At 44.2% G+C, this 25,449-nt stretch overlaps 2 protein-coding genes and 1 long non-coding RNA gene across 3 annotated transcripts in view; 2 read left to right on the top strand and 1 right to left on the bottom strand.

The window, feature by feature from the left end:
• Nucleotides 1-4,208: 4,208 nt before the first annotated feature.
• Nucleotides 4,209-8,868, bottom strand: LOC121659791. The gene is made up of 2 exons (XR_006014463.1): nt 5,303-8,868; nt 4,209-4,639 (listed from the first exon to the last, which is right to left on the bottom strand). It is a non-coding gene; the product is annotated as an uncharacterized LOC121659791 (long non-coding RNA).
• A 2,668-nt stretch (nt 8,869-11,536) lies between these two features.
• Nucleotides 11,537-12,704, top strand: LOC121659482 (U1 small nuclear ribonucleoprotein C-2-like). Its single transcript, XM_042017576.1, has 2 exons — nt 11,537-11,591; nt 12,196-12,704. The coding sequence occupies exons 1-2, from the start codon at nt 11,537-11,539 to the stop codon at nt 12,702-12,704; spliced, it is 564 nt and encodes a 187-aa protein (XP_041873510.1).
• SLC2A13 (solute carrier family 2 member 13) overlaps nt 12,554-25,449 on the top strand; it is a 149,737-nt gene continuing 136,841 nt past the window's right edge. Inside the window, exon 1 of the mRNA XM_042018311.1 lies at nt 12,554-13,359. Coding sequence (XP_041874245.1) covers nt 12,813-13,359 — 547 coding nt within the window. The 5' untranslated portion in view covers nt 12,554-12,812. The remainder of the gene's footprint in view (nt 13,360-25,449) is intronic.

Here is a 25,449-nt window from a genome sequence, read left to right as displayed (position 1 = left end):
AGGGCTGGTGCAAGAGCATGTAAGTCTTTACCTACAAATGGCCACAGGTCCCATGTTGATCGGCTCCCATGTGCTCTGCATTGGCTCCAAGAAAAAGGCATGTGGGTGCTGGGCCAGCCTGTATCCTCCAGCAATTGTAGCCTTCAGGCATGGGTTGAACTCTCAACCTGGCAGGGCACTTGCTGTTTCTGAGGCAAGCTATTATCTGAGTTGGTGAAGGCTGGTGATGCTTGGAGAAAGAAGATTCCAAGTAGAAGGTTCCATTCCCTTGTCCCTGCCTCATAGAAAGACAGGGCTGGGGTACAACTCTAGAGAGAAAAAACCAACTGTATCGTGCCTTGCAAAGGGCCCAACTCACATAAAGGCTTGGGACAGATCCTACTGGAAAATCCCCTGTAGGCCTGGATGTAGGGTTGACACTTGAAGACAGATCTGAAAAACACCCATCTGGACTGTGTGTCTCTGCAAAGAAACCTAGAAAAGGTCTGTCCTGTGCTTCCACAGAAGTTTTTCTTAACAAATACCAGTCTGGAAGCTCTTTGATACACAGCTTCACCATCAGATTACAAACACATGCTGTTGGGCTTTTAAAGCAATGTCAATCCCAACAGCAAGAGGGAGTAGAGGGAGGGATTGTGCCACAAACAATTGCTTATTTACTTCTCTTCTTTTTCTTCAAATACCATTGATGTTCAGACTTTTTTGCCTCAGGAGCTGCTGCTTGTTGATTGATTCTCTTGATCTAACCCAACTCAGCTGGAAAGTGTCTAAAACTTAGATTTCCTCCTGTTTACTCACCATGTCTTTTCCCCATCTCTCTCTTTTTTTCCATCTTCACTACTTTAAAGTTTCCAAAAGCCCATAGGCCTATTTGGTTATTTTTGATTCCGACTTCTTCCTACTGTACTTCAAAGATTTTTTTTTTTTTCCTCTGCCATTTTTAACCTCTTCTGTTTCTTTTTGGTTTTTTTTTCCTCTCTCACTCTTACATTATGTTATCTACAATAGTGCTATCAATGCAAACTTCTCTAATTGCCAGTTTTGGAGAGACGAATATAAGACAAATGGCAATACAATTATGACTCTTCTTCACTTGCTATTGGTCCTAAGAAATAACCACCCCATTATTCACAGAACTGTATCTTTGATAACAGTTGTAAATATATTCACCAAACTGTGTTCCTTGAATAGTTCTTGTTCACTTAGAGAAAGTCCACCCATTTACCATTAGAAAAATACAGACCACTTAACTTCCCGCTTATTAGGTGTTTCCATCTGAAATCACAGTTATCACAAAGATTAGCATACAGCTACAGATTTGCAACAAAAATGTCAGTTTAATAATCTTCAGTGTTGAGAGTGAGCACACACATTTCAGTGTAGCCAAACTTTTCACACTTTCTTAATGTATTTTACATTCTCACGGTCTTGTAAAAAATACCAGTGTCACCGCACAACTCAAGATGCAGTCCTTAATGTATCCTGTTACCTTCCCCAAACATGTACACAAACATCCCTGTGAGGTGTTTGGCTGTGCTCCCCTCGGACATATTGAGGATACCTCTACTATTGATTAACAGTAGGTACCTGCCATTTCTGTGTTAGGTGTTCACCTAGAGTCACCTACATGTGTTACTGTCAGAGCTAGAAGCTCCACGTATCCTAAACTGCATTGTTAATGTTGTAGAGGAGACTGAATACTGCACCATCCTTTTTTTACCTCATATATTTTATATTAACACATTATACATAAAGTGCATATTGCTTTAGTCTCTATTGACAATACCATATGTTGCTTTCTGTAAGCCAAGACCTCACATTTATGTCTGTATTACATGTGGAACTGCACCACGCAGGGACATTGTTTTCTGTAGTAAATGCTTAGCACAGGCAGCATGCCCAGTTGCCTACATCGAGGTGGGTATTCACAGCATCTGCTTTAAGCATGTAAGCAGAAGTGTTTGAGGCAGGAGCTACAGCTGCCTACATGGTCAGCAGAGAGACTCTTCTGCTCTGTTAAATAAAGTAGCACTAGTGAGCGAAGTTGAGTACTGATCCATAAAAGGTATAAGTGCAAAATTTTAGATTATTTCAGCCTCTGTTTTGGAGCAACCAACAGGACCTGAGACAAAGCCTGGGAGTGGCTGGGGATGGGTTGCTCCCGGGACCACTCCCAGCAGGCAGCATGAACGTGGCCACACCAGTTGTGGCTTTCTGTCTCGCACAGTCCTCCAGTGTGGTCCCAGCACTACTCGTGCCACGTGTGCACTTGGTGATGAACAAACACCATTTGCACAGAGGGCAAAGCTGTCATGTTATCCAGGGCACCCCTGCACTCCCTCAGGTAAATGTCCCAGGAGTAACAAGGAATGACCCGTTCAGGAATCACTCAGGCTGACCTACAGTTCCCTGTATCCTGTCTTGCCTTTAAAAATAAATGTAAAATTAACCTTCTTGCAGTCAGCAGGATCCTCTCCTGCTTGCCATGATTTTCTGTGGATGATAGACAGGGACCTTGCCATGACATTGGCCAGCAATATTGATGCACTTGAGTGACCACCACCTGCCCCATGGTTTTGAATGCACACAAGACGTCTCAGTGCTCCCTAACTGCTTCTTCCCCACTGCCCTTCTGTTCCCAGCCTGTGCTGATATGTGCAAAGATCAGACAGCACAATTCACATGTGCCAACTAGTGTGAAAAAAGCTACTGATTACTTCAACCTTCACTGTGTTGTCTCTCGCATCCACCTGTGGACCCATGTTATACCTGTGGCTATGTCTTTTTACCTTACTACCCTTTATGTTCCTCACTAATTTTAGTTCCAGCTGGGCTGTACATTCTCTGATTTTACTCCTCAGTTCCTAAGCAGTGCTTTTTGTTTCTGCTTCCTGCATATTCCCTGCCTGTATTGTAGTTCGCCTGGATGGTCCTTGCCCAGCCCATGGGCTGTCAGCTGAAGCTTCCTGTGCTCCTATGCAGTGGTATAGTTCATGCATGAACTCTCAGTAAGCTCTCTTTAAAAACCAATTAGCTTGTCTGGGGACTTTCCCCCTTCACAGCTGCTTCCCACAGGCTATTTCCTGAATAAGTCAATCTGCTCATCCAGAGTCTCAGCTCTGTGGCTCACCTTCCTAGCTCTGCTACACCTGTCACCTCATGGCTGCTGCAGCCTGTGACAACCCACCCACAGCCTGAGCAGTGCTCTGTGACCCCTCTCACCCCCACTTCTTCCTTGCTTCTCAGCACAAAACCAAGCCAGCATGAAGGAGTCAATCATGACTATCCTGCTCTTGTGTTTGTGTTAGGAAAATGTTACCATTGCACTCTAATAACGTCCTGGATTGCCTGCCCAGTGCTGTGCTGCCCTTCCAGCAGACAACCAGGAGGCTGAAATCCCCAGTGAGGACTAGGGCTCCACATCAGAGGCTTCAGCCCCTGGCCTCCTCATAACATGCAGTCTGTAGTACTCATCGACCACAACATCCCCCAGTTGCTCCTTGCCGTGAGTTTGACCCAGCAGCTCTCAGCAGGTCTCGTCTCCAGTTTGCTACTGGGGCACTGCATTTGTCAAGGAGCTCTTTAATGTAAAGCAGGATACCTCCAGCTCTTCTCCACCTGTCTTTTCTAAATATTGTGTATCCATCCATGGCCACACTCCAGCTGTGTGCAGCACACCACAAAGTCTCTGTGTCCCTGATGGCAGAGCCTCTGCAACTGTGCCTGGCAGCACAGCTGCTCCTCCTGATTGCCAAGCACTGTGCACCACTGAGGGCACCTGAAGGAAGCCTCTGAATGCCTGCCTTTTGATGCAAGCAAAAAATGGGATGGGCTCAAATCTGCCTTATTTAGGCATGTAATTTGCAGCTGTAGAGAGAAGCAGGTGCAGACATTTTCTATCACTAGTATAGCCTGGTACCTTGGAAAGCTGCTAGAAAGAGATCCTGTGTGTTTAACTCCCATTCTTCCACCCAGAGCACTATCAGAAGTGCCTTCTAGTTATGTCCAGGGCCATGTGTTGTTAATGTCATATTGAAAGCAAAGTCCTCACTGAACTTACAGATGCCTTTTAAAAGTCAGTGGCATTACTTTGTGATGGGTATTAGTGACCGTTCAACACTTCCTACTGATAGTCTTAACCTTCCCAAGGGATTAGCACATCCACATATCAAATGTTTTGAAGGGGTCAAAAATCACTATTAATGCAATTTTCAAGAGCGTTTAATGTTTTATTTAATATTATCACCCTGGCCAGTATGCTGCTTGTCAGGGAATTGCAAAAATTTCTAGAGGAAGCTCTAGAAAACATTTCACAGAGGATCAATTTTAAAATGCAGCATATTTTAATATACAGCAGAACAAAATAGATTTAGAAAACCCCATCCATCTACATGGGTGGATGTAGGACTTTTGAAGAACAGATACAGAAAGAAATAAGCAAGGAAGCAAATACAAATGGCAGCGTGCTGCGGCTACATCCTCTTTCCCAGCAATGGAAAGTGCTGATTTTCAACTTCCACATGCTTGGCATGTTGTGTCAGTCAACTTCAGGCACTCTCTGAGCGTATTTTGCCATTGCACAGGGAATTAATGTGGCCCAATTTCCTTCTCAAAGTTGCCCATTCCTCATGGTACAGTCCTGTCAGAAAAAATCCCACCAAACAAATTTTAACAGATGCATAGTCTGTCAGATCCAAAGGGTTGACCAACTTAATGAGTCAGCAACTGGATTCTTCCTGGTCTGTTTGCAGTTTCATTTGCAAACTCGGAAAAAGCACTTCTGTACAGTGCTCTGCTCTGAGGCAATGCAGTGTCAGGGCTGACAGCAAAGCCAGCTTTTAACCTGCTGCTTACAGCATATGGCTTCCACTTCTTGGAACTTTAATTTGATGGAAATATTTTGCATTGATGAGGTGAGAGTTTATAAAGTAGTGATTTCATGCCAGGTCAGCTGCTACTTTTCCAGGGATGGAGAATAGCATGTAGTCATAAGTAAGCCTGAAAGCCTTTCTGATTTATTTTTCATTAAATGATAGACAACTGCTGTTCTGGTCTTATATAATCTGTAGAAGGATTTGGTTTAGAAGTACTGCCCACCTTTTAGGGAAATGGACTCTCATAAATCAAATTTATTAAGTGAGCAATAGAATGAAGGAGGTTTGGACTGAAATTGATGGGTCTCCTCTTCCTCTATATGTCTTCCACGTACACCACATGCTAGGTGCGTGCTGGAAGAGAGCATTACTCTGATTCCAGAAATCTGAACTGACTGAGGGATAGCCTGTTGTTACTCTGGGCTTACCTGCAGCACTTGAGGAGGTTTCTGTTTGGCAGACAGACAAACAGCTCTGCATTGGCATACATTTGTTTGAAGATACAGTGTATGAAGAGCATCCCTGGTATCCCTGGAATGTCATGGGTAGTGTTGTGCCAAGTCCTTGATTTTCATGCTGCCAGATGTTGTAACCAACTGATTATAACTTTTAAGGGTAACAAGGACTTCATAAGGACTGTAACCTGGAAAAGCATCTTTGCAAGTACACAAATGTAAAAAATCCAAATGGTGCAATAATAAAAGTCTTCTTTCCCCCTCTGCTCCCCATTTTGCACTGCCACTGGCTTTTAGCATGTGCTGGGCCCTGAATTTTAGAACAATGCATTTAAATGTGTTGCCTGACCCTCACTCCTGCACCTGCACAGAGGTCAGGGCACAACCCTCTATTTCATGGCTGCAGACGCAGCCATTGGGGCACACTGGATTTAGCAGCACGTTTTCTTTCACATATGTTGCTGCTGACTCTACCAGAGTCTGTTTCAGTCAAATCTTGTTAGATCTTCATTTTGACAGCCAAAGGAAAACCAGAAAGGAGCTGTTCTCCTGCCAAAAACTGAGTCCCTGCTCTAAAGCATAAAAAAGTTGTAGATTTTAAAAATAGAGAGAAAAATTTAACTTCAAAAAAAGTGTTTCTTAAAATTGCATTTTCAATAGGACTGCAGTGGGTTTGCTGGAATTCATATATATAGAATGAGAGTCAAATTATGCAAAATGTGAGCTCAAATGGTTACATTAGTAACCATTAGTAATGGGATTGAAACTGCCTGTGATGTGATGTCTTAGAAACCTTAGCTGTACTGCTTCCAGTCTTCCTGTAAGGAAAGGAATGCTTCATCTCACAGTTTGTCAGCTTCTTTCTGCCATCACCATCATCCACACCCTTCTCCAGTGCTAAGACTGTAACTCTTCCTACTTTTTAAGCAATTTATCTCTTAACACTTGACCAGTAGGATTAAATGCACGGTGCCAGTACATTCCCTATCAATAAATTCTGATGCTACTTTCATTTCAAAAGGATTTTACATGGAGGTCAATAGTGATGTCCCAGCTTACAGCTTCAGATAACTGCAGCAGAAGGTAAGTAATAGGCTAAAAGTCTCACTGCAGACCAGGACACTCTGGAATAAGAGTACTATATAGCAGCATCCAATCAAGGAGAGGTTGTGTATACGAGAGGTGACTTTTGTTGAGATATTGGAGTAGGATCTAATCAGGATCTGTACATATAAAGGAGAACCCAAATCAAACACTGGAAGGATTAGAAATAACTAAAACTGTATTGAGAGCTCAGAGATAGGCACATTCAGATAAATGAATGTTAAGAAAAAATGGCTGGAGAAGGAATGTTATATGGGGACCAGAAAACTAAAGAATATATCTGAAAGTGTCTTCTTTCCAAAGAGACCAAACAACATTGTAATAGGATGACCTTTGGAATAAAAGGAAGTTTGATGGCAATACACTGCTTATTTCAAATAGTTTCTAAATTCCTATTTTCAGATTCTGTTTTTCTCTTTTAGAGAATTCCTTACAGTCACAACTTTATATTACCCATACATATCTGCAAACTCAGCAAACTGGCGTGGTCATGGCTTGGGGTTTGTGTCTTCTCAGCAGGAAGAAATACTTTTCGTAAAAAGTTGTACCCCACCATGGCACACTGATAATGTAAAAATCTGTGTACAGAAAAGATTTCTGAACCTTGAGACCTGCAAGTAAACTTAATTTGTAAAAAAAGGTTCTGTCATGACTATAATTGCTTTTCCAAGGTTTCAGACATTATATAAGCTGCTGTTATAAACTGCATTTGCTGATCTTTTTTTGCATGTTCAGCTAGGTGATTTACCTCAGCCCAGGACAGTGTATTTCTCAACTCACATAGTAACCGTTTGCCAAAATACTGTTGCAAAATCCATTGATTATCAAAGGATATCAGAGTATCAGAGTTTAAAGCATCAAAACAGTAACAAATGAGATTAGTTTATGAGCTTAAAAACACAAGGGGTTGGACACTGTATTGCTGAAACCCACATGAGGCTAAAGCCCTCATGCCCAACCCCACAGCCCCAGCTGAGATGGGAAGAATTCGTGATTTGAGGATTTGCTTGTTGTATTACTCCCTTTTTTTTTAGTGCAACCAGTTTTATGTAAAGAATGTAACCCTCATTGATAAGGCTGACCTTCTTTTTCCACAGAATAACATCCTTTTCTGCCTCACTGTCTGTCTAGCTCCATGGCTCTTACATTCTTGCCTGCACATCAACCCAATTTCCTTTAAGAATCCATCTTTTCCCTATTGAACGTACCATTCTCTTGAGAGGTGAGAAAGAGATTTCAGTCTGCCTGGGCTGAAGCAAATCTAGCCTCACACTAACTGGGTGAGGCTGTTGACCATCAGACTGTTACACCAACACATCTACAGCATCTCTCTGTGAATTTTGGCTGGTCTGAAGTCCCCAGGAGATTTCGGCACTCATCCACCCACTTCTGAGTGTCAGCAAAGACAGGAGCTTACTCTCCTGTTCTGGTCTGGCAGAATTCTGGGCACATGTACAAAGTGCTCAGTAATTTTCTGGAAGACATTTTCTGATGTATGCCATGTATCAACAACATAAAAGCAGTAAAATCCTATGATTATTCCTGCTCTCTGTGAAACACAAAAACTTCAGTTTTTTAAAGCCAGACCAGTTCTTTGATCTAGTTCACAACATCCTGGCAAACAATTGTGCAAACACACCTTGAAGGAGAGAATGAGAAAGTGCTGTGAATCTAAACAGTGTTTCAATTAAACATTCAATCTCTTGAAAGCGTAATGTCATACCTAAAATCCATGCAAATCCTTCTTTGGATCTGACACCCTGTCTTAGATTACTAATCATACCTACTGCATTTTGCATTAATGTGAAATCGTTTATAAACCAGCTTTTATCATGAAATCCAGTACTATGGAGAGATGATCACAATAATGAAAATCTACAAACCAAACCAAATCTCCATCTTTCTCAGGAAGTCGGTTTTCAGTGTAGTGCATCTCAGAGCTGAACTTTTTGTTGCGTTTCTTCAGGGAATCCTTTTAAGAGATAAGCTTGACAGCATGATCTGATGAGAAATTATGTCTGTGATTGTGTTGGGCCATCAGTGGAAAAAATAAAAGCTTTTTGTTAGCTCTCTCGAGTCTCTATTAACTGCAACATACAGAATGCCTCCAGCATCTGAGATGGCTGTTAAAAAGACAGGTTGTTTTTGTGACAGCCAGCTGTTGTGACACTGTTCTGTAAAAGCATTCCTTCTAGCTGGCTAGGGATTTGGTGCGAATGCTTTTTGTTTCATGCACTGTGTCCCACATTTTTATTTGGGGCTTACATATAAAAACTAGTGAGTGTTGTGTTTGTCAGGCAAATCTGGAGACTTCTGGAAGATTACAGCTTCTCTCCTGCTGGTGCTGTAGAAATCTGCTCATGGAGAGCTGCTGGACCCGAGGGGACAGTTCCTGGTAACCCATCTATTTGATCAAGGGAAGCCAGTTGATGTAATATTTTTGGATTTCGGTAAAGCTTTTGATACTGTCTCTCGTAGTATCCTTCTGGACAAAATGTCCAGCATTCAGTAGTTCAGCCAGGGAAAGTGCCAGATTCTGCACCTGGAACATCCAGGCCATCCCTGCATGTACGGACAGACTGGGGAATGAGAGGCTGGAAAGCAGTGCCACGGAAAGGGACCTGGGGGTCCTGGTCAGTGGAAAGTTGAACCTGACTCAGCAGTGCCCTGGCAGCCAAGAGGGTGTCAGAGACTGAAATATTATAATTTATGACTTAAACATTTTCTTAAAGGACTATTAAAACTGTATTACAAAAGCTGCAGAGGAGACCACTGCACCCTGAATGGGGCCCTGACTGAGGCCTTACACTGCTCGCTGATGAAGATAAGATAAAGTAACAGCTCAGGGCTGGGGACATTCACAAAGCACAGGCTGAACACCTCCAAGGTGGAGACCACAGCCCCAGGGCTATCAGCTGCCAGGCTCGAACAGACCCTCGAACCAAGGGGTGGAGGGAGGAGAGGCTTTGGGTATCTGGGAAAAAAGCCTGTGATCAGAAGCCCAGTGACTGCCCATCCTCCACTGTGCAGAGGAGCCCAGCTGAGGGGTCCTCATCGGGGTGGGGGAAGCTTATCCACAGCAGAAGGGGGTGACATGGCCCATCACAGGGGCCCCCCTCAAAGGGGTCCCCAGACCCTGCACCAGAGCACCAGAGATGATGCAACAGACCCTCAGTGTTGCAAGGGACAGTGTGTCAAGCCAGGCCCTGCAAGGGGAGATACGTGGGCATTCCCACCTGACCCAAAGTGTATATTAATCCACGGGATTCTGCACTCTGGCGTGGCGTAGTGTGTGGTGTGGTGGCTTGTGGCAGCGTGGCGTAGCGTGTGGCAGCGTGACCACAGCAGTGATGGTGGACCCTCACCGCCAGAAGACCAGATGGAGGGGAGCAACGACACATCACTGGGACCTTCAGATAGGTGATATGCTTACCTAACCCCCGTCCCCTCTCCCTGTCACCCCACCCCCCCATGCACACTTTTCCATTTCTTTCTTTCTTTTCTCTTCCTTTCTCTTTGCCTCTTTTACTATTAAATAAAATACATGAATTTTTTGGCATCAACATTTAATCTCGTTTGGTTTTAATCTCGTTTCTGGGAATATTTTGAACCTTCTAAGTTCCTTCTGGTTTATCACAGAGACTTAGCTTTCTTTGCTTTTCTGGGTTTAAACTGGATCGTAACAGAGGACCACCTGTGTCCTGTGGGCATCAGACACAGCATTACCAGCTGGGCAAGAGAGGGGATTGTCTGGCTCTGCTCTGGGGCAGCCTCACCTCGAGTGCTGGGGGCAGTTTTGAGCACCACAATATAAAAAAGACATTAAACTGTTAGAGAGTGTCCAAAGGAGGGCAACAAAGACAGTGAAGGGCCTTGAGGAGAAGCCATATGAGGAATGACTGAGGTCACTTGGTCTGTTCAGCTTGGAGGAGACTGAGGGGAGACCTCATTGCAGTTAAACTTCCTCTTGAGGGAAGAGGAGGGGCAGGAACTGATCTCTTCTCTGTGGTGACCAGTGTGACAGTACCTGAGGGAGCATCCTGAAGTTGTGTCAGGGGAGGTTTATGTTGGATATTAGAAAAAGGTTCTTCCCCCAGAGAGTGGTTGGGCACTGGAACAGCTCCCCAGGGCAGTGGTCACAGCACCAGCCTGACAGAGTTCAAGAAGCGTTTGGACAATGCTCTTGGGCACATGGCATGACTCTTGGAAATGGTGCTGTGCAGGGCTGGGAGTTGGACTTGATTATCCTGGTGGGTCCCTTCCAACTCAGCATACTCTGTGATAACTTTATTCCTGATGCTAGAACCTAGAACTGTTTCTTGCTTTAGTACTGGGTTGGCCCCTATTGGTCTTTATCAGAATAAGGAATGGCCTGTGCCAATCATACTCTGTTATCCGTATATTGACTAAAAATAACTGAATGTTAACATGCATTTAATTATTATCTAGTTCAGGCTTCTCCCATGCTCAAACATGCAAGTTGACCTATTGTATTTAGAAATCCACTGCCACTTCTGTCTCTAACTGAATTAACTATATAGACATTATTATACTGTTACTATAACTCATTTTAGTAACTACAGCTCACTATTTTATCTAGTTGGTATTATCTGGACCAGTATTAGTATGCCACAGCTTGCTTTGAGGCAGAGGCCACCAAGGAGGCTGTGTGCAGCTGGCCATGTTGGACTTTGCTCCCTCTTCTATTTTTTAAAATCACATGGTTATGACTAGTTCTGCTCACAAGGTGTGGGCTGGCAACTGATCCAATTAATTACCAAAATTCTCCGGCTAGTGGCTGGCCTCATTATGAGAATCTCTACAGAAGACAGTCAAGTCAGAAGGAAAATTTTGTTTTATCCATGTATCTGTCAATATACATATACAAGAAGTACAAATGATAATATTGTGATATTATGATATATTCTTTTTCCCCAAAGTCTGCATTGCACCTGGAAGGCCCTTCCATGTGCACCAGAGGCAAAGGTTGCCTGGGTCCCCATGGAGCCGGGCACCTCTTCCTGCTGACAGGATTCGCCAGGCTCTGCATCCCGGTGAAAAATCCCCAAAAAGACTGTTTAAAGGTGGAATTAGCAAAACGCGATGTTCTACTTCAAGCATAAACACGAGAACAAGTTCCAAACTCTGCTCCTACGTGGTAAGAAACCTGTCCCTCTCTGAACAACTGCTGGAAATGTCCCCTTTTTTTGGTAACAGAATCACAGAACCGTTAGGGTTGGAAGGGACCTCTGGAGATCATTCAACCCCCCTGACAAGACAGGGTTACCTAGAGCAGGTTACACGGGAACACGTCCAGGTGGGTTTTCAGCGTCCGCAGAGAGCGAGTCGTCCCTGGGCAGCCTGTTCCAGTGCTCTTGCCACGCTCCGCGGTAGCAGCGCAGCGCTTGCTACAGCTCCCCGCGCAGCTGGCAGGGCCGGGGGCGGGCAGGCTCGCTCAGAACCGCTGCAGTGACAGCCGGCGACTGCAAAGGCACAGCGCCAAAGGGCTTTGTGGAGCTGTGCAGCCTCAGGGCTTTTCCTGTTCAACACTCTGGAAAGAGGGAAAGCAGGGGAGGTCAGGACAATCAATCGACACTAATGATCTGAAATGGTCCCCTCAACTGAGTTTGAACCAAGAGAGCTGGGAGACTCCAGCAGCGAAAACCAGCTACTTCCGTGCTCAGCAGCAACCCAGTGTCACCCAGCACTTCAGAAAATGACAAACGCAGATGCTGAACGCTGCCTCCGTTGAAACAATCCAGTTATTAAGTCAATCACGATCCTTACGTGCGCCAGGCACCTGGGCAGTGGGACGGGCGGGCAGCCCCGGCCAGCGGCCCCTTCCATCTCGTGCAGGCAGGGGCTGCCAGCAGGAGCAGTTCCCCGCGCTCGGGGACCGGTCCCCGGGCTTGCGTGGCACCCACCCGCCCAGGGCTTCCTTCCTGGCTTCCATCCTGACTTCCTTCCTAGTCCGAACACACGCCACCAGTCTCACCGCCCGCCCGTAACGCCTGCGAGGGAGCGCAGCGGCGACACTCGGTGCGCAGGCGCTCCGGACCGCGCCTGCCCCGTACCGCGCACGGCGCGGGGCCCGCCCCCTGCGCCCGCCGGGCCGCGCTCGCCGCTGTCCCCGCCCGCCTCCGCCTCCAGCTCCGCCCGGGCGCTGGGAGCGGCGGCAACTTCCCCTCAAGTCCACCCGGCGGCGGGGGGACGATGCGATCCAGCTGAGCGCGGCCCGAGAGGGGCGGGCGGGCGCGCCGAGGACGGGTAGCGTCGGCAGCAGCGGCAGCCCCGCCGCCCTAGTCTGAGTAGCCCGGCAGCCGCCCGCCTCAGCCCCCTGCCCTCCCCCGTTCGGGGCGGGAGCTGCCGCGGCCGTCCCATGTCCCGCAAGGCCAGCGATAATGTGGAGTACACGCTGCGGAGCCTGAGCAACCTGATGGGCGAGAAGCGGCGGCGACAGGCGGACGGGTCCGCCGGCTCGGGCGCGGCGGCGGGCGAGCGGAGCCTCATCGCCGCCGAGTCCTGTTCCAGCCTCAACAGCGCGGCGTCGGGCGGAGAGCTGGAGCGGGCGGCGCGGCGTCAGTTCCAGCAGGACGAGACCCCCGGCTTCGTCTACGTGGTGTCGGTCTTCTCCGCTCTGGGGGGCTTCCTCTTCGGCTACGACACCGGTGTGGTGTCGGGGGCGCTGCTCCTCCTCAAGAGGGAACTCAACCTGGACGCGCTCTGGCAGGAGCTTCTCGTCTCCAGCACGGTGGGCGCCGCCGCCCTGTCCGCCCTGGCCGGCGGCGTCCTGAACGGTCTGTGTGGCCGGCGGCCCTGCATCCTGCTGGCCAGCGGCCTCTTCACGGCGGGGTCCGGCGTGCTGGCCGCCGCCCGCGACAAGGAGACGCTGCTGGCGGGACGCGTGGTGGTGGGGCTGGGCATTGGTGAGTGCCGCGCCGCCCCGCCGGGCTCCCTCCTCTGCGGGGACCCGGCTCTTGCCCGGCGCGGTCAGCGCTCCCCCGGGGCAGTTTTAACCGAGCCGGGAGTCGGCCGTCCCTGCGCGCCCGCAGCCCCTTGCGGTGAGGCAGGAGGCGAACTGGCCCCGGGGTGTGCAAGGCTGGGGAGCTGGCGAGGGGAACGCTTGGCTGAGCGAGGTCCGGGGCGGGGTCCCACGGCCATCGCAGCGCGGTGTGCAAGGGAACTGTGTGTGTGCTTGCCCTCTTCGATTTTACTTAGAGCTGGTGTAGTCCTGCCCCGTTACTGGGAGAGTTGTCTGGTTTCCGTACGAGGAGAACGGTCTCGCATCCTTTCTGCAGTTTTATCTTTAGGGTGGTCTGACAGTGTCAACAGCGCACACCGCAGGCTTTGCATTTGAGGGGGTTCTGGGAAGTCAGGGGCGAGGAGATCACGAACGTCTTTCTGAGCTGTAAATACCTCTCTACTGGTTCCCCGCATAGCTTTACTTGGGCACAAGAGAAATGCCTCTGGGACAAAATGAGGTAGGTAGTAATTTCCCTGGTCTGAATAAGTTAAGGCTTGCCTTGAAGGCTTTGAATTTCATTAATGACATCCTGAATGTGAATTGTTGCTCTTTGTTTGCCTTCCTATATGGGTTACAAGCAGTGGATTCTCGTAAAACTTTATAGTTGTCCCAAAGAACTTGTGGTGATGAGGACTGTTTCCTCTAACCTATGAGACTGGTTTCTATGCCGACTATATCCTAAATGTCCCCCGAATTTCGGTTACTCTTCAACTTCAGCTGCCATCCTGTCTGGCAGTAATTGAATTATACTCATCATCTAAGATGGGCTGTATGAGGTTAATCAGAATCCTTGGGCTATAGTAGGTATAATCTTGCAACCTTTTCTATTTGAAAGCACAAGGACAAATTGAGAACTAAACTTGTTTTCCTCTGTGTAGCAAAGTTATGTTTCTTAGCCATTGGATAATTTTCTGAGTCCTCAGGCTTGTTGTAGACACACTTTCTCTGATGCAAATCGTGGCCTTATTAAGGAAGAAAAATTAGTGAGTCATAATAAAGGCTGTCAGAAATAAAATTGACTCCATCCATGTAGGCGCTCATGCTGGTCTTCCCGTACAGCAACATCTTCAGGTTGCAGTTTTCCTACCCCAAGCTGGATGGTTCTTCTAATTTTTTTTTTTTTTTTTAATACTACCTCTCTGCATGTTTTTTGTTTAATCAAGACTTCAGACTGCAAAATGTTGATAACATTGGTCATGAAGTTCAGGAGGCAAAACTGAATTTGACTATGAGATCGCATGCATAACAGGAATTTTAATAGCAATATGTGGTACATATATTTAGTGGGAGATACTAAAAATACCAAATGTGATGTCTTTTTGTGTTTGTAAAGCTTGTCATGTTCCTTGACCGTAGCTGGTTACAATGACAACTTCAGGGGGTGTAGAGAAATGAAATGGATGGATGGCTTGCTTGACTCCTCTGTGTGTGTTTTGTAGAGAGATACATAGGCATGCTGGAATTGTCTTACAGTGGTGCAAATAAATGATATTCGAGTTGTCGGAGAGATACGACACTTGGGACTTAATATAATCAATACATAAACCACAGAAAAGAAAACTAGGAGCCCTAGATCTCTTGTGTGCCCTGGGGAGAGTGATCTCTCTTTGGCCTCTGTCCACATCAGGGGTAGAGGTGGTGGTTCTGCTGGGACTCTGGAGAGCTGAAGTGAGACATGTTCTGAGGATTTTGGAGCACAAAGACACTAATTTATATTTTAAAAATGTGATGTTTTATTTATTTTTTTTTTTAATCACGAATTGCTCTTCTTTATGTGATGTAGCTTAGGGCCAGAAACAAAACTTTACCTCAGATTACTGTGACTGAAGCGTGACGAGACTCCAGGAATTGCAGAGTCCAATCCTAACGCAGTTTATTTTACAAAAGAAAAAAACTGTTGTGGTTCAAAGCTGTTCTCATATAGCAAACTGGAACAGTCTCTACATTAAATCTCCCACCAGAGGGAGCCTGGATAATTTCATCAAGGCATTAGAAATTGGTAGAACTTTTTTCTTCCCTTTCATCTCTTGGAGACTTCTGATTATCACTTTACTGCCCAAAGTGAGCCAGAACTTCCTAATGTTGGTATAAGAAGTCTGTTCACTAATGTGACATTTCAATGATATTACGAACTGCTAAAATGTGAGGGTGCAGGGGTGTAGTGTTATGAATGCTCTCCTACCTGAAAACCAGTAAAAACTTCTTAACTGTGTGTAGTTTTGTACATTTCTTAGGTTTCTTTCCTGTAGCTCTCTGCAAATTGCCCATCAAGAGATCTACTCCGGATATATGTGTTTGCTTGCATTTACTAAATGAATTACTGTGTTATGAGCAGTACTGTGGTGCTGTAAAAGCAGATGTGGTGATGTTCCTTCTGCCCTTGCTGGTGCAGGGTGGATCAATGTTAATTTTGTCTGTGTGAGAAAATGGCTATTTTTCTTGTGACTGTGATTTATAAAGGAATACAGTTGAACTTTCAATGATGAAAACCACAGGATAGATGCTAAAATGAGGAACATCTCTCATTTGTCTGTCTTGTCCATTTTTTACCATTTGCCTTAGAGCTGCTTTGCAATGGAAAAACTCTCCTTTTTTTATACAGCCATTACAGAAAGAGATGTTTCTGGAAATAAAGTCTTTCTCTCAAGGACAAGCCTAAACCCTTTTTTATTGTAAATGTTGAATGGATTTGTATGGTGGAAACAGTTACATTCCCTTTCCCTCTGTCCTCCCCTCGGTGTACATACGAAATACAGGGAATGCATAAAAAGGGAAAACATGTTCAGCATGAGCTTAGATCATCCTTAGATCTTTTCAGATCTGAATTTCTAAATACATAGTTCATGACAGTTCCAGGCTAAATGGCTTAAGAACAAGGTTATGGCCATTATTCCCTCCCACCTGCCCATTTCCAAGCAGTTCTGGTATCCCAGACTCTTTAGGAATTTGTCTGAGCCAGATCTCAGGAATGCAACACTTGGACAGATACCCATTACAGCAAATGCAGGCAAAATCCAAACGTTTGGGAAATTGGATTGTGTGTGCTTGGTAACACTTTGCATGAGCTTAGCCAGGACAAAAAGTCATTGGTACAAAGCATGTTTGGATCTATGGCATCTGATAATGGTGAAGGCCTCAGCCTATTGTATTGTGTTGGCTGCTGTAGTTTGTGTGCTTGACAGGAAATCTGGGTCCCTTCACTTGGCTCATCTTTGGTCTGTCCCAAAGCCTGAGGTCAGGCCAGAACTGAAACACTAAAAGCAAGAACAAGGCGTGACTGGAGATGAGAGTTACTTCTACTGAAAACCTGCTGCCTTGAGAAGGAAGGTGGAGAGTGAGAAGAGTAATCACTGGGACAAACATAGTAGAGACTAGAAAGGATGGTAATAAACAGCCATGTTTGCAAAATCACTTCTTTCTTAGGCTGTAATCAGTCCAATGTCCCAATTTGCCTGAACCCATTGGCCATGATTTGCCAACAGCTCACCTGTCTACAATGGGAGTAGTTTATCCTTCTGTCATTTGAGGGTACTGAATATTTTAATGTTTACAGCTGATGTAGGTGGGTGTTTGCATGGTGCTTAAGGTAGTAAGCTGTTCAGATTACTTTTTCAAGAACACTTACATACCAGCTCTGGAAGGAAAGCAGTTTGAGCAGAGTTCAGGAAGTGACAGCATTAAGCTTGCTCCTCCAAAGTTGATCTCTGTCTTGATGTACAGTCATTAGCTGGATTATTAGATACTCCTGTCTTGTTTGGCATGCAGAATAAATGGTGCTCAATTCATGATCAGCTTTTCAGGGTTTTGTTTTCTTGCTGACTGTGGGGCTTAGGCATTACTTAATGTACACACTAGCCAAGCTCTCATGAGAGCAGAGTTACTTAGGACTACAGTATATGCACGTTACTGAGTCTGCAGTGCAAACCTGCCTGGTTAGGTGCCTTATTTTCTCCTTGATCCCAGTCTTTCGTGCATGATGTATCTTCACAGTAAGCCTACTGCTCAGTGCTTGCTTTGTGCTCAAAATGTCTGTAGTATTTTTTCTTTAAGGCTATATTTGAATCTGACATATGTAGTGCTCCTGGTAGCATCTTTTGACTACATATGTAGGTCATTTTCTGAGCAGAGGAAACAAGATTGTACACAGAATTAGGCAGGAGTGAAAAGCACTGGCATATGGTCATGGCTCCCCTGGTGGGGTTGGCTTTTACTGACAGTGAGGTTCAATACCAAATGACAAAAATAACTAAATTTATCCAAAGGACTTGCATCATGTAGTACAAACTCTGTGTTACTACTCTGAAGTAGTTAAATAAAGGTCCACCTTATCATCTGGAATACCAGATATGCTGTGTAAATACTAGAAAATAACTGGTATGACATGTTGCCTATGAAATATGAGGATGTGTGTGCTGGGTTTTATATATATATATATATATATTCGTATTTTTTTTCTGAATATGATTGAGCTTTTTCAGGTGATGTGTATTTTTATCTTGGAAAACCAGATTAATCTTCTCATCCTCCCTTGACAACCTGATATGGGAAGCTCTAAAGCTAAAGTCTGGTTTTATAACTGAATGTCCAGCAGGTTTTTTTAAAGGAGTTTACACCTCCGTACGTTCTGGAGTCACCTTCAACCCCCAAATATGCTGTGCTGCTTCTGACAGATGCTTGTAATTTTCAGTCCAGAGGTTCATAGGTTATTTTTTCCTCTGGAGACAGTGGTTTGTTCATATAAGCTGGCAGTAGGGATGGAGGGGGATGGAGAGACAAATTTCTGGGTTGTTGCAATTGACTCTTACGCTGTCACTGCCCAGAGATGGTCACCCAAGCTTCCAGGATCTGAAGCTACTGACATTACTGTGTGTGCTCAGGATTGGGTCTCTGTATTTTAAGAGCTTAATCTGTTCTTGTGCAAAAGCTTCTGCAAGGATACATTAGCTTCTGACTGGAGCCGAAATCTTTCAGGGTACCAGGATTACTTTAAGATGAAAAGCTGTATATTTTGGAGTCCACTAATTTAGTGTGCCTTGGACAGCATACACAGTGCTATGCTCAGTTCACTGTCACATCAACAAGCACTGCCTCCCTTTTTGTTTTGTCTGATGGTACAATACAAAAATTGGCAATTTGCACATGAATGTTGTTACCTTATATTTAGTGACCATTTCAGAATAAAGTATTAGGTACACAGAATTCTATCTAAGAGAATTTTTGGATTTTTGATTCTTCTGGAAACTCTTTAAAGTCACAAGGGAGGTGTTTTGGCCTTCTTGTTATTGTTTTTATTTAACTTTAAAAAGAAATTAATTCTCATAGTTCATAAAACTTGAAATTTTTTTTCTATCTTCAAAGCATGGGAATTTTTCTAAAATAATTTTCCCTGTACTTGGTCAAACTGTTTTATCAAAACACAATTCCTGTCAGATTTTAAGTATCTTTGTTTATTTTGGAAAAAAATAAAAAGCATCAATTTCATAGGTGACATAAAACTGAAATTATGGTCTTCTTACTCCTGATAAAAAGGCAACTTGAAGGAAGCTTGCAGTGTGTTCCTAAGTGCAGAAGTCCTGAAAATTGATGTTTTCTACTCAAGGTGGTTGGGCTCAAAGTGAACAACTGTGGCTGTGCTACATGCTGGCATCACAGAGGTATAACGGGCCTGATGGATAGCTTTGTTTGCAAAATTGTTTTATGGGTCTTCACTGGTGGGTTTTCACAACTGACTGGTACAATCAGTGTTTCTGGTGTGAAGTTTGTGAGGAGCCTGAGTCTGCATTGAGCTGCTGGAAGCCTGAAACCAGTGACTGATGAAAATCAGGAGAGCAGAGTTTTACCTTTGGGCTTTTTATTTGCAATGATTATGCCTGTGAACAAGTATCAAGAGAAGCAGTTGTTAATTCTGTTGCAGAGATCTTGTGTAACACGGCTCTGGATGAGTGTGTTGTCATCTAATTACTTCAGCTAAACTCTCTGTAAGTCTTTTGATGCAACTTGAGTGCAAACTCTTCTAAAATACATTTTGTGCATGACAATTGTAGAAATGAAGGTTTAAAATCACACATTTCTGTTCTTTCAGTTTCTGATCTTCCTCTGATTTGTTGTCAGATTTAGACTGGTTTCATAAAGGATTTATTCAAAGCAAATGCATGTTCTGAAGGGGATTTTTTCATAGGTGGTTTCTTATTTTGGCTGTTTATATACCCATTCACTGAACTTAGGTTTCTTAGCTCAGACAGTCTGTCCCTTCTTTCTTCACAAGTCTCTTCCAGATGTGCTGCTGACATGGATAAAATGCCACACTGTGACCCCAGAGCCCCCCACACACCTAGCTGGCTGTGGATGGGCCACAGCACGCTTTCAGCCATGGGGTTGGCCGATGTGTTCCCAGTCCCTCCTAGGTTTGGTCTCTTATTTGGCTAAATAGCAAGGGTGTCTGCCTCTTCTGCAACTGGGTACAGACTTCCTTTCGTGTTCCTCCCCTTCAAACAGCAGATTCTTGTTTGAAGTCCCCATATGTGCCCTAGGGATTGCACCTGGCTTGACTTTCCTTGGAGTTCTGCCATCATTTTGTGTGGCTATCTGCTAGTGAGCTCAGACACTGAAGTAGTTGTGTAAAATAAAAAAAAAAAAAAAAAAAAAAAAAAAAAAAAAAGAGGTGTATGTTTATTGATAAATGCAACTGTTTGCGTTTACCTTGGGCTTGTACTGTAGTTGTCACTCCGGGATCTTTCCCCCCTTCCTCTGGAGATGGATTTTTAGGTGTGTGTATTCAGGAGCTGTCAACCCAACTTCTCTGCCTGAACTTTTTTTCCACCCCCCTCCTTGATTTTTCCAGTGTAATTCAGCAAAGGAGGAGATACCTCTGGAGGAGGTTTGTACTCTGTGGCTAATCTGAAAGACTTCTTGGCTCTCATTAGAGCTGATGTTTTCCAGGACCACCTGGTGCTGACCTTGAGGCTCATCCTTTGTGAGTGTTTTACAGCAACAAGCATATTTTTTCCTACTCCTGAGTGACAAGACAATTTCAAGGCAAAACAATTTTCCAGGCAGTGTGGAGAACCCCAGTGATACCTGATGCTTTTAGCAGATGGGCTGACAGACACTGCAAGGCTGAACAGTCTTCAGGGAGGCAATTGCTTCAGGCCTCAATTCTAGAACTTTTCAACACTGAGTATTTGGGAAGGTCTGAGTTCCACAGGTCTCATCTCAATTGGTAGCATTGAGGAGCTCTCTAATCTAATGGACAGCCAGCCAAGCACATACAGCTGCATGCTCAGTTGTCTCTGAGGCAGGAGTGAAGTGGTTGTCAATCTCCAGATGATAGACACAAAACCAGGAGATGCCAGAATTGGTGGAGAACCTGCTATGTAAACAAAAATGTGTATCTAAAATTAGAGTCACCTTGCCATCACCCTTATTTTCACAGTCTAGACAAAATTAAATAGCTCTAGAAACTTGTACCATAAGTGGGAGTCCTATGGCAAGAGTTTTCAAGCCTGTTCTCAGAAATGGGAGTTTCTGCAGGCTAACCTGCAGAAGCAAGAAGTAGCAGCGCTTTTGTTTCCCTTTTCATTTGTTTAGGAGCCTCATGTACATGGTTTTCTCCACTATTGCTTCCCATGGAAGGGAAGCAAAACCAGTAATTGTGGTTTTAATGTGTCTATGCACATAGTCACTTTGGAAAAAGATTGTTTTCCAGCAGCTGAAAGTATTAGGTATGTGTTTGTGTTTTGCTGCCTTTCTCTGGAAATACAGGGGAATGTATTCTAGTTGGAAAGAGCAAAAGAACCTGCCTGGGGTTACACAGGTTGTCTTGCCCATGCTGTGGGGTGTGTGGTCTTGTAAATAGGGAATGTGTTATGGTGAGCTCTGCTCTGAGAAACATCTACTGAATTGATTGCTGGCATGTGCCAATGGAAGGTTTTTAATTTCTGTTTGCTCATAAGAAATTCTCTCCTGTTCCTTCTCCTAAATATTCCGTGCTAGAACAACATGGAAACCCTACAAAGACTTGACCAATCTCCCTTTCATGGTAACACTGGATAGTACTCTAGGTATGTTTTTGTAGTTTTAGTACTTCTACTCTTGGTTCACCAGATAAGAACTTTGAAATTAGGCCTACTTGAAGGCACCAATAATTGGAACTTTAATCCATCTTGAACTCACCACATCCCTAATAAATGGGTGGATGTTGAAGTTTTGCATTGGGTTGGTTGTTCTTGTCTGACCGTCTTCTTTCCTTTAAGTTGACAGTTATAAAAACATGGTGACCTTAGTGTCATTAAGTAACTTCATGTTGTTAGGACTGATATGTTGCTGTCAGAGTAGTGCCATCATTCATAAGCCATCAATTGCATTTTTTCTAATAGAAAAGAAAAGTTAGGTATTGGTAGCATTTGAAAACTATCTTCTCTGAGCTGTCTCCTGCAGTTCATCAGATCTTGCTTTTGCATGTCTCTCATTTCCAAGGGTGAGAGATGACCAGATCTAGAAGTACTCCTCCTTTTTCCTGGTGCAGTATCAGAGCAGAACTGCTGTACCCAGAGGAGCAGGAAGGGAGAAGGAGCACTAGTGCTATCCTGTTCTCATGCCTTGTGGTGCAGTTTAGCCTCCAAAACAAGACCAGACCAGCTGGTGGAAATTGGCAGTTCCTGTTTGCATCCCTCTGATTTCCTTCCTTAAATTACCATTGATTCTTGTTCAAAGCCCGGTAGTACCTGTAATGGTACTACAATACTTGGTAGTTATCAGTGATTCTGTGGGTTTTTAACTAATATTATGAAAATTCAAACAGTATGACCCATTAGGTTTTACAGCTCTAGTCTTGGAGGAACTTGCAGTACTTAACCTGGAGAAAATAGAGTTGTTGATTTAGCTCACAGAAATGAACAGGCAGTCAGGATTCAATAATTTCTTTAAAAAAGAGTCAGATGATCTTGATGCTGAAGACAGCTAACTTCTGAGCATGTTGCAATTTTTTCTCATGCTGTTGTAGCATAGGTTTCACATTCCAGCTGTAAAAATTGTAAACATTCCAATTGTAAAAATTATCAGGAGTTATGAAAGGAAAAAAAGAAGCTACTATCTCAAGGGTGCCTGTAGAAATTTGGAAGCAAAACCTCTTTATTGAAGCTAATAAATGTACTTAATAAAGCACTTACAAGATTTTTATAGGAAAAGTGGTAGATAACTAAATAAATTATGATGAAAGCCATGACAAGAAGTCCGGAGCAACTTCAGCAATCTAGAAAGATAGCAGAAGCACAGAGCCTACATGAGGTGTTATAGAGATGGAATATTTTTGCTTCCTGTTTGAACATCTAACTGGAGTGCAGTTGGGAACAGGGAGAGCTGGGAACCTAAATTCTTGTATAGCTGATGGAGGATGGTATATCAGAATCCCAAAGTCAGAGGACTCAAGTCAGAGCTAGTACTCCTTTGGAATCTACTTGTTCAACAGATGATAGTAGGAAAGAAATACTCCTCCTTATGGCATTTTTTATGTGCCTAAGGTTCAGGTCAGTGTGCTTTGTTTGCTGTCCTAGTTGTATGAGGACCTGCTCTGCCTATTCAAAACTTTTGAACTTACTGTTCTGCTTGTAGCTGCCTACCTAGGATGCTTTATTTATGATGTTAAGGAGATAAAAATCATAGGGACCCACCACTAAGTACTTGCTCTCTGATTTGGTTAGTTGATTTTTTTAGAATTGTTGGTTGGAGCTCTGATGGAGAGTGTGGACAGTCTAACATCTGATGAAGGCAGTGTGGTAATGTATGAAACAGGCTGTGCTGAGTATGGAGGAAGTAGTGGTTAAGTCCAAAGCTGTGTGTACTTTAAGCATGCACTTCAGCAGATGTTTGCATACCAGTGACCTTTTTTGTTTGTTCACAGGTCCTTGATTATTGGACTGTTGAGGTCAGTAGTAGCTATGTCAGCACAGGAATGGGGAATCTGCCTGAGGGAAAAGGTAAGTCTGGTTTTATTTGCTATGGAGTTCAGCTAACTCTTTTGCCTGGTAGAACTCCTGCTTCTGCATTAATCATAGGTGCTGCTGACCTCACCAGTCCAATTCACCTTGGAACAACTTGGTATGAATGAAATCCAAAGCCACCTGGGCAATTTTAGGATCCTGAAGATAGAGGTGGAAAAGGCTAAATGTTATACATAGGCATTCATGATGTTTTAGCCCAAAAATTCAATCACCGTGAGAATATTTTGAGCTAGTACTTGGGTCTGGTTTTGTGCTGTATGTTGTGCTTGGGTAGGAGGAGAAATAAAGCACAGATCCTTCCTCTTGTAATGATTGACTGTCATGTTCTTGGAAAAAATCATTGGTGATATAGCAGAAATGTGGGCACACATTGAGTAGAACATTACACAAATAATGTTAACTTCCTTTTTAGTGAGTGGGAATGTACTTTACTAAATCTTTTACAATTTGGATGAGAAGATATGATTTATCATAAAATCTAACATTGGGTAGGGCACAATAGTTGTTTGCACCTGTGTGCTCTATGTGATTTTGTCTGTGCATCTTAGCGCCCTGCAGGCTTAGGGCTTCTCCTGACCCCAGTCTGCAGGTTTACTAGCTGAGCTACACAAAATATTATCATGTTCAACAGCCTGAGTGCTTCTGAAAAAGCTGGAGTTTCATGGCATGTTTTTTTAGGTCGTGCTTTGTTGTTTTACCTTCTGTTGTGTCTCTGATGGAGACTTTAGAACAAGAAGAGATACTGTTTGTGTTTTGGCTTTGATTCTGCCTACTCTGTCCCCACCTACTCCTTCCCTTCCTTCAAAAGCTGTCTTGTATCAGTCTGCAGGCCTCTCGCTGATTTAAAGTTAATTGCTTTGCCTGACACCCAAGTACTATCTGGGCTATTAATCATTATCCTCTTAGATGTGGAGTGTCTCCTTGCACAGGAAGAAACAGTACTCTGAGCTTGTTATGCAGGAGTGTGGAGAAGGCTTTTCCTCATAGCTCAAGACCAGCAGTCCTGTAATACCAGTTGGATCTTTAGCAAGATCTGAGCCACCTGTTTAGAACAGTTGTGTTTAATCTATTCAGAAGCTAATTCTCAGCAATTCACCCTGTAGTGGTGAAACTTCTAAGGCACTGTGTGCATGTTTTCTGGTGTTCCTTATCTAGCATCTTAACATGTTTCTGGCTGACTTAATTGAGCCTCTGCTTATGGTTGATCCCTGAGTATGGATTTGTGTGTGTGACTGTTTTAGATGGGTTGCTGAGGCATAAATCTCTATGGCAGTGTGCTGGTTGGACGAGGACAAGCCTGGGCTGCCTGTTAGCCTGCTGTCTAAAGCTTTGGTATTCATTCTGCTTTTCTTCCTGGAGACTCATCTAGCTGGCATACATGGAGTGAAACTGTGCTTGTGTGATGGGGACTTCTTATGAGCTACTTTGCTGCAGTCAAACTAGTCAGTGTTTCAGTTTTTCTAGCTGCAATGGCTTCTTACCCCCAAGTTTCCCTAGGGAATTTAATTTAGACTGGGATGTAGGGAAATTGGGAAATCACAGTCCTTGCACTGGTGCATAGAAGGAGGAACTGGAAGTGTGAGTGCTGAAGTAGCACTATTTGAACTTCAGTAATTCATCTGCCATACTTGTCTTTCCTGGCCCATTTGGTGAGAAACGATGTCTGATCCTGGCCTTCTAGACAGCCACATTGGGAAGTAGGAAGGAGTGCAGACATCTGGAGAATTCCACATGTGCCTCTATGCGCAGAAAGAATAGAGTTATGAAATAAAATTATATTGCTGGAAGTTTTAATTAGGGGTTGATTGTATTTTTGGGGTGAGAAAAAAGGGGATTAAAGATGGTTATGCAAGACGATACTGTAAACCAAGTGTACAGATTTTCAGGATTAGTGTGTTTGAAACAGATTCCACAGCTGTGCTGTGGAGCGCAAGAGAAAAAACAAAGAATGGCTTTGGGGTATGGGGCCATTCTTTCTGCTTCTTTAAATGTTT

The sequence above is a fragment of the Corvus kubaryi genome, unplaced genomic scaffold (assembly GCF_017639235.1).
Source record: "Corvus kubaryi isolate FWS band 111438036 unplaced genomic scaffold, C.kubaryi_AGA036_p1.0 137, whole genome shotgun sequence".
In the NCBI taxonomy this organism is placed as follows: Eukaryota; Metazoa; Chordata; class Aves; order Passeriformes; family Corvidae; genus Corvus; species Corvus kubaryi.
The sequence above is the reverse complement of the archived record's forward strand: the minus strand, read 5'-3'. Positions and strand labels throughout refer to the sequence as shown.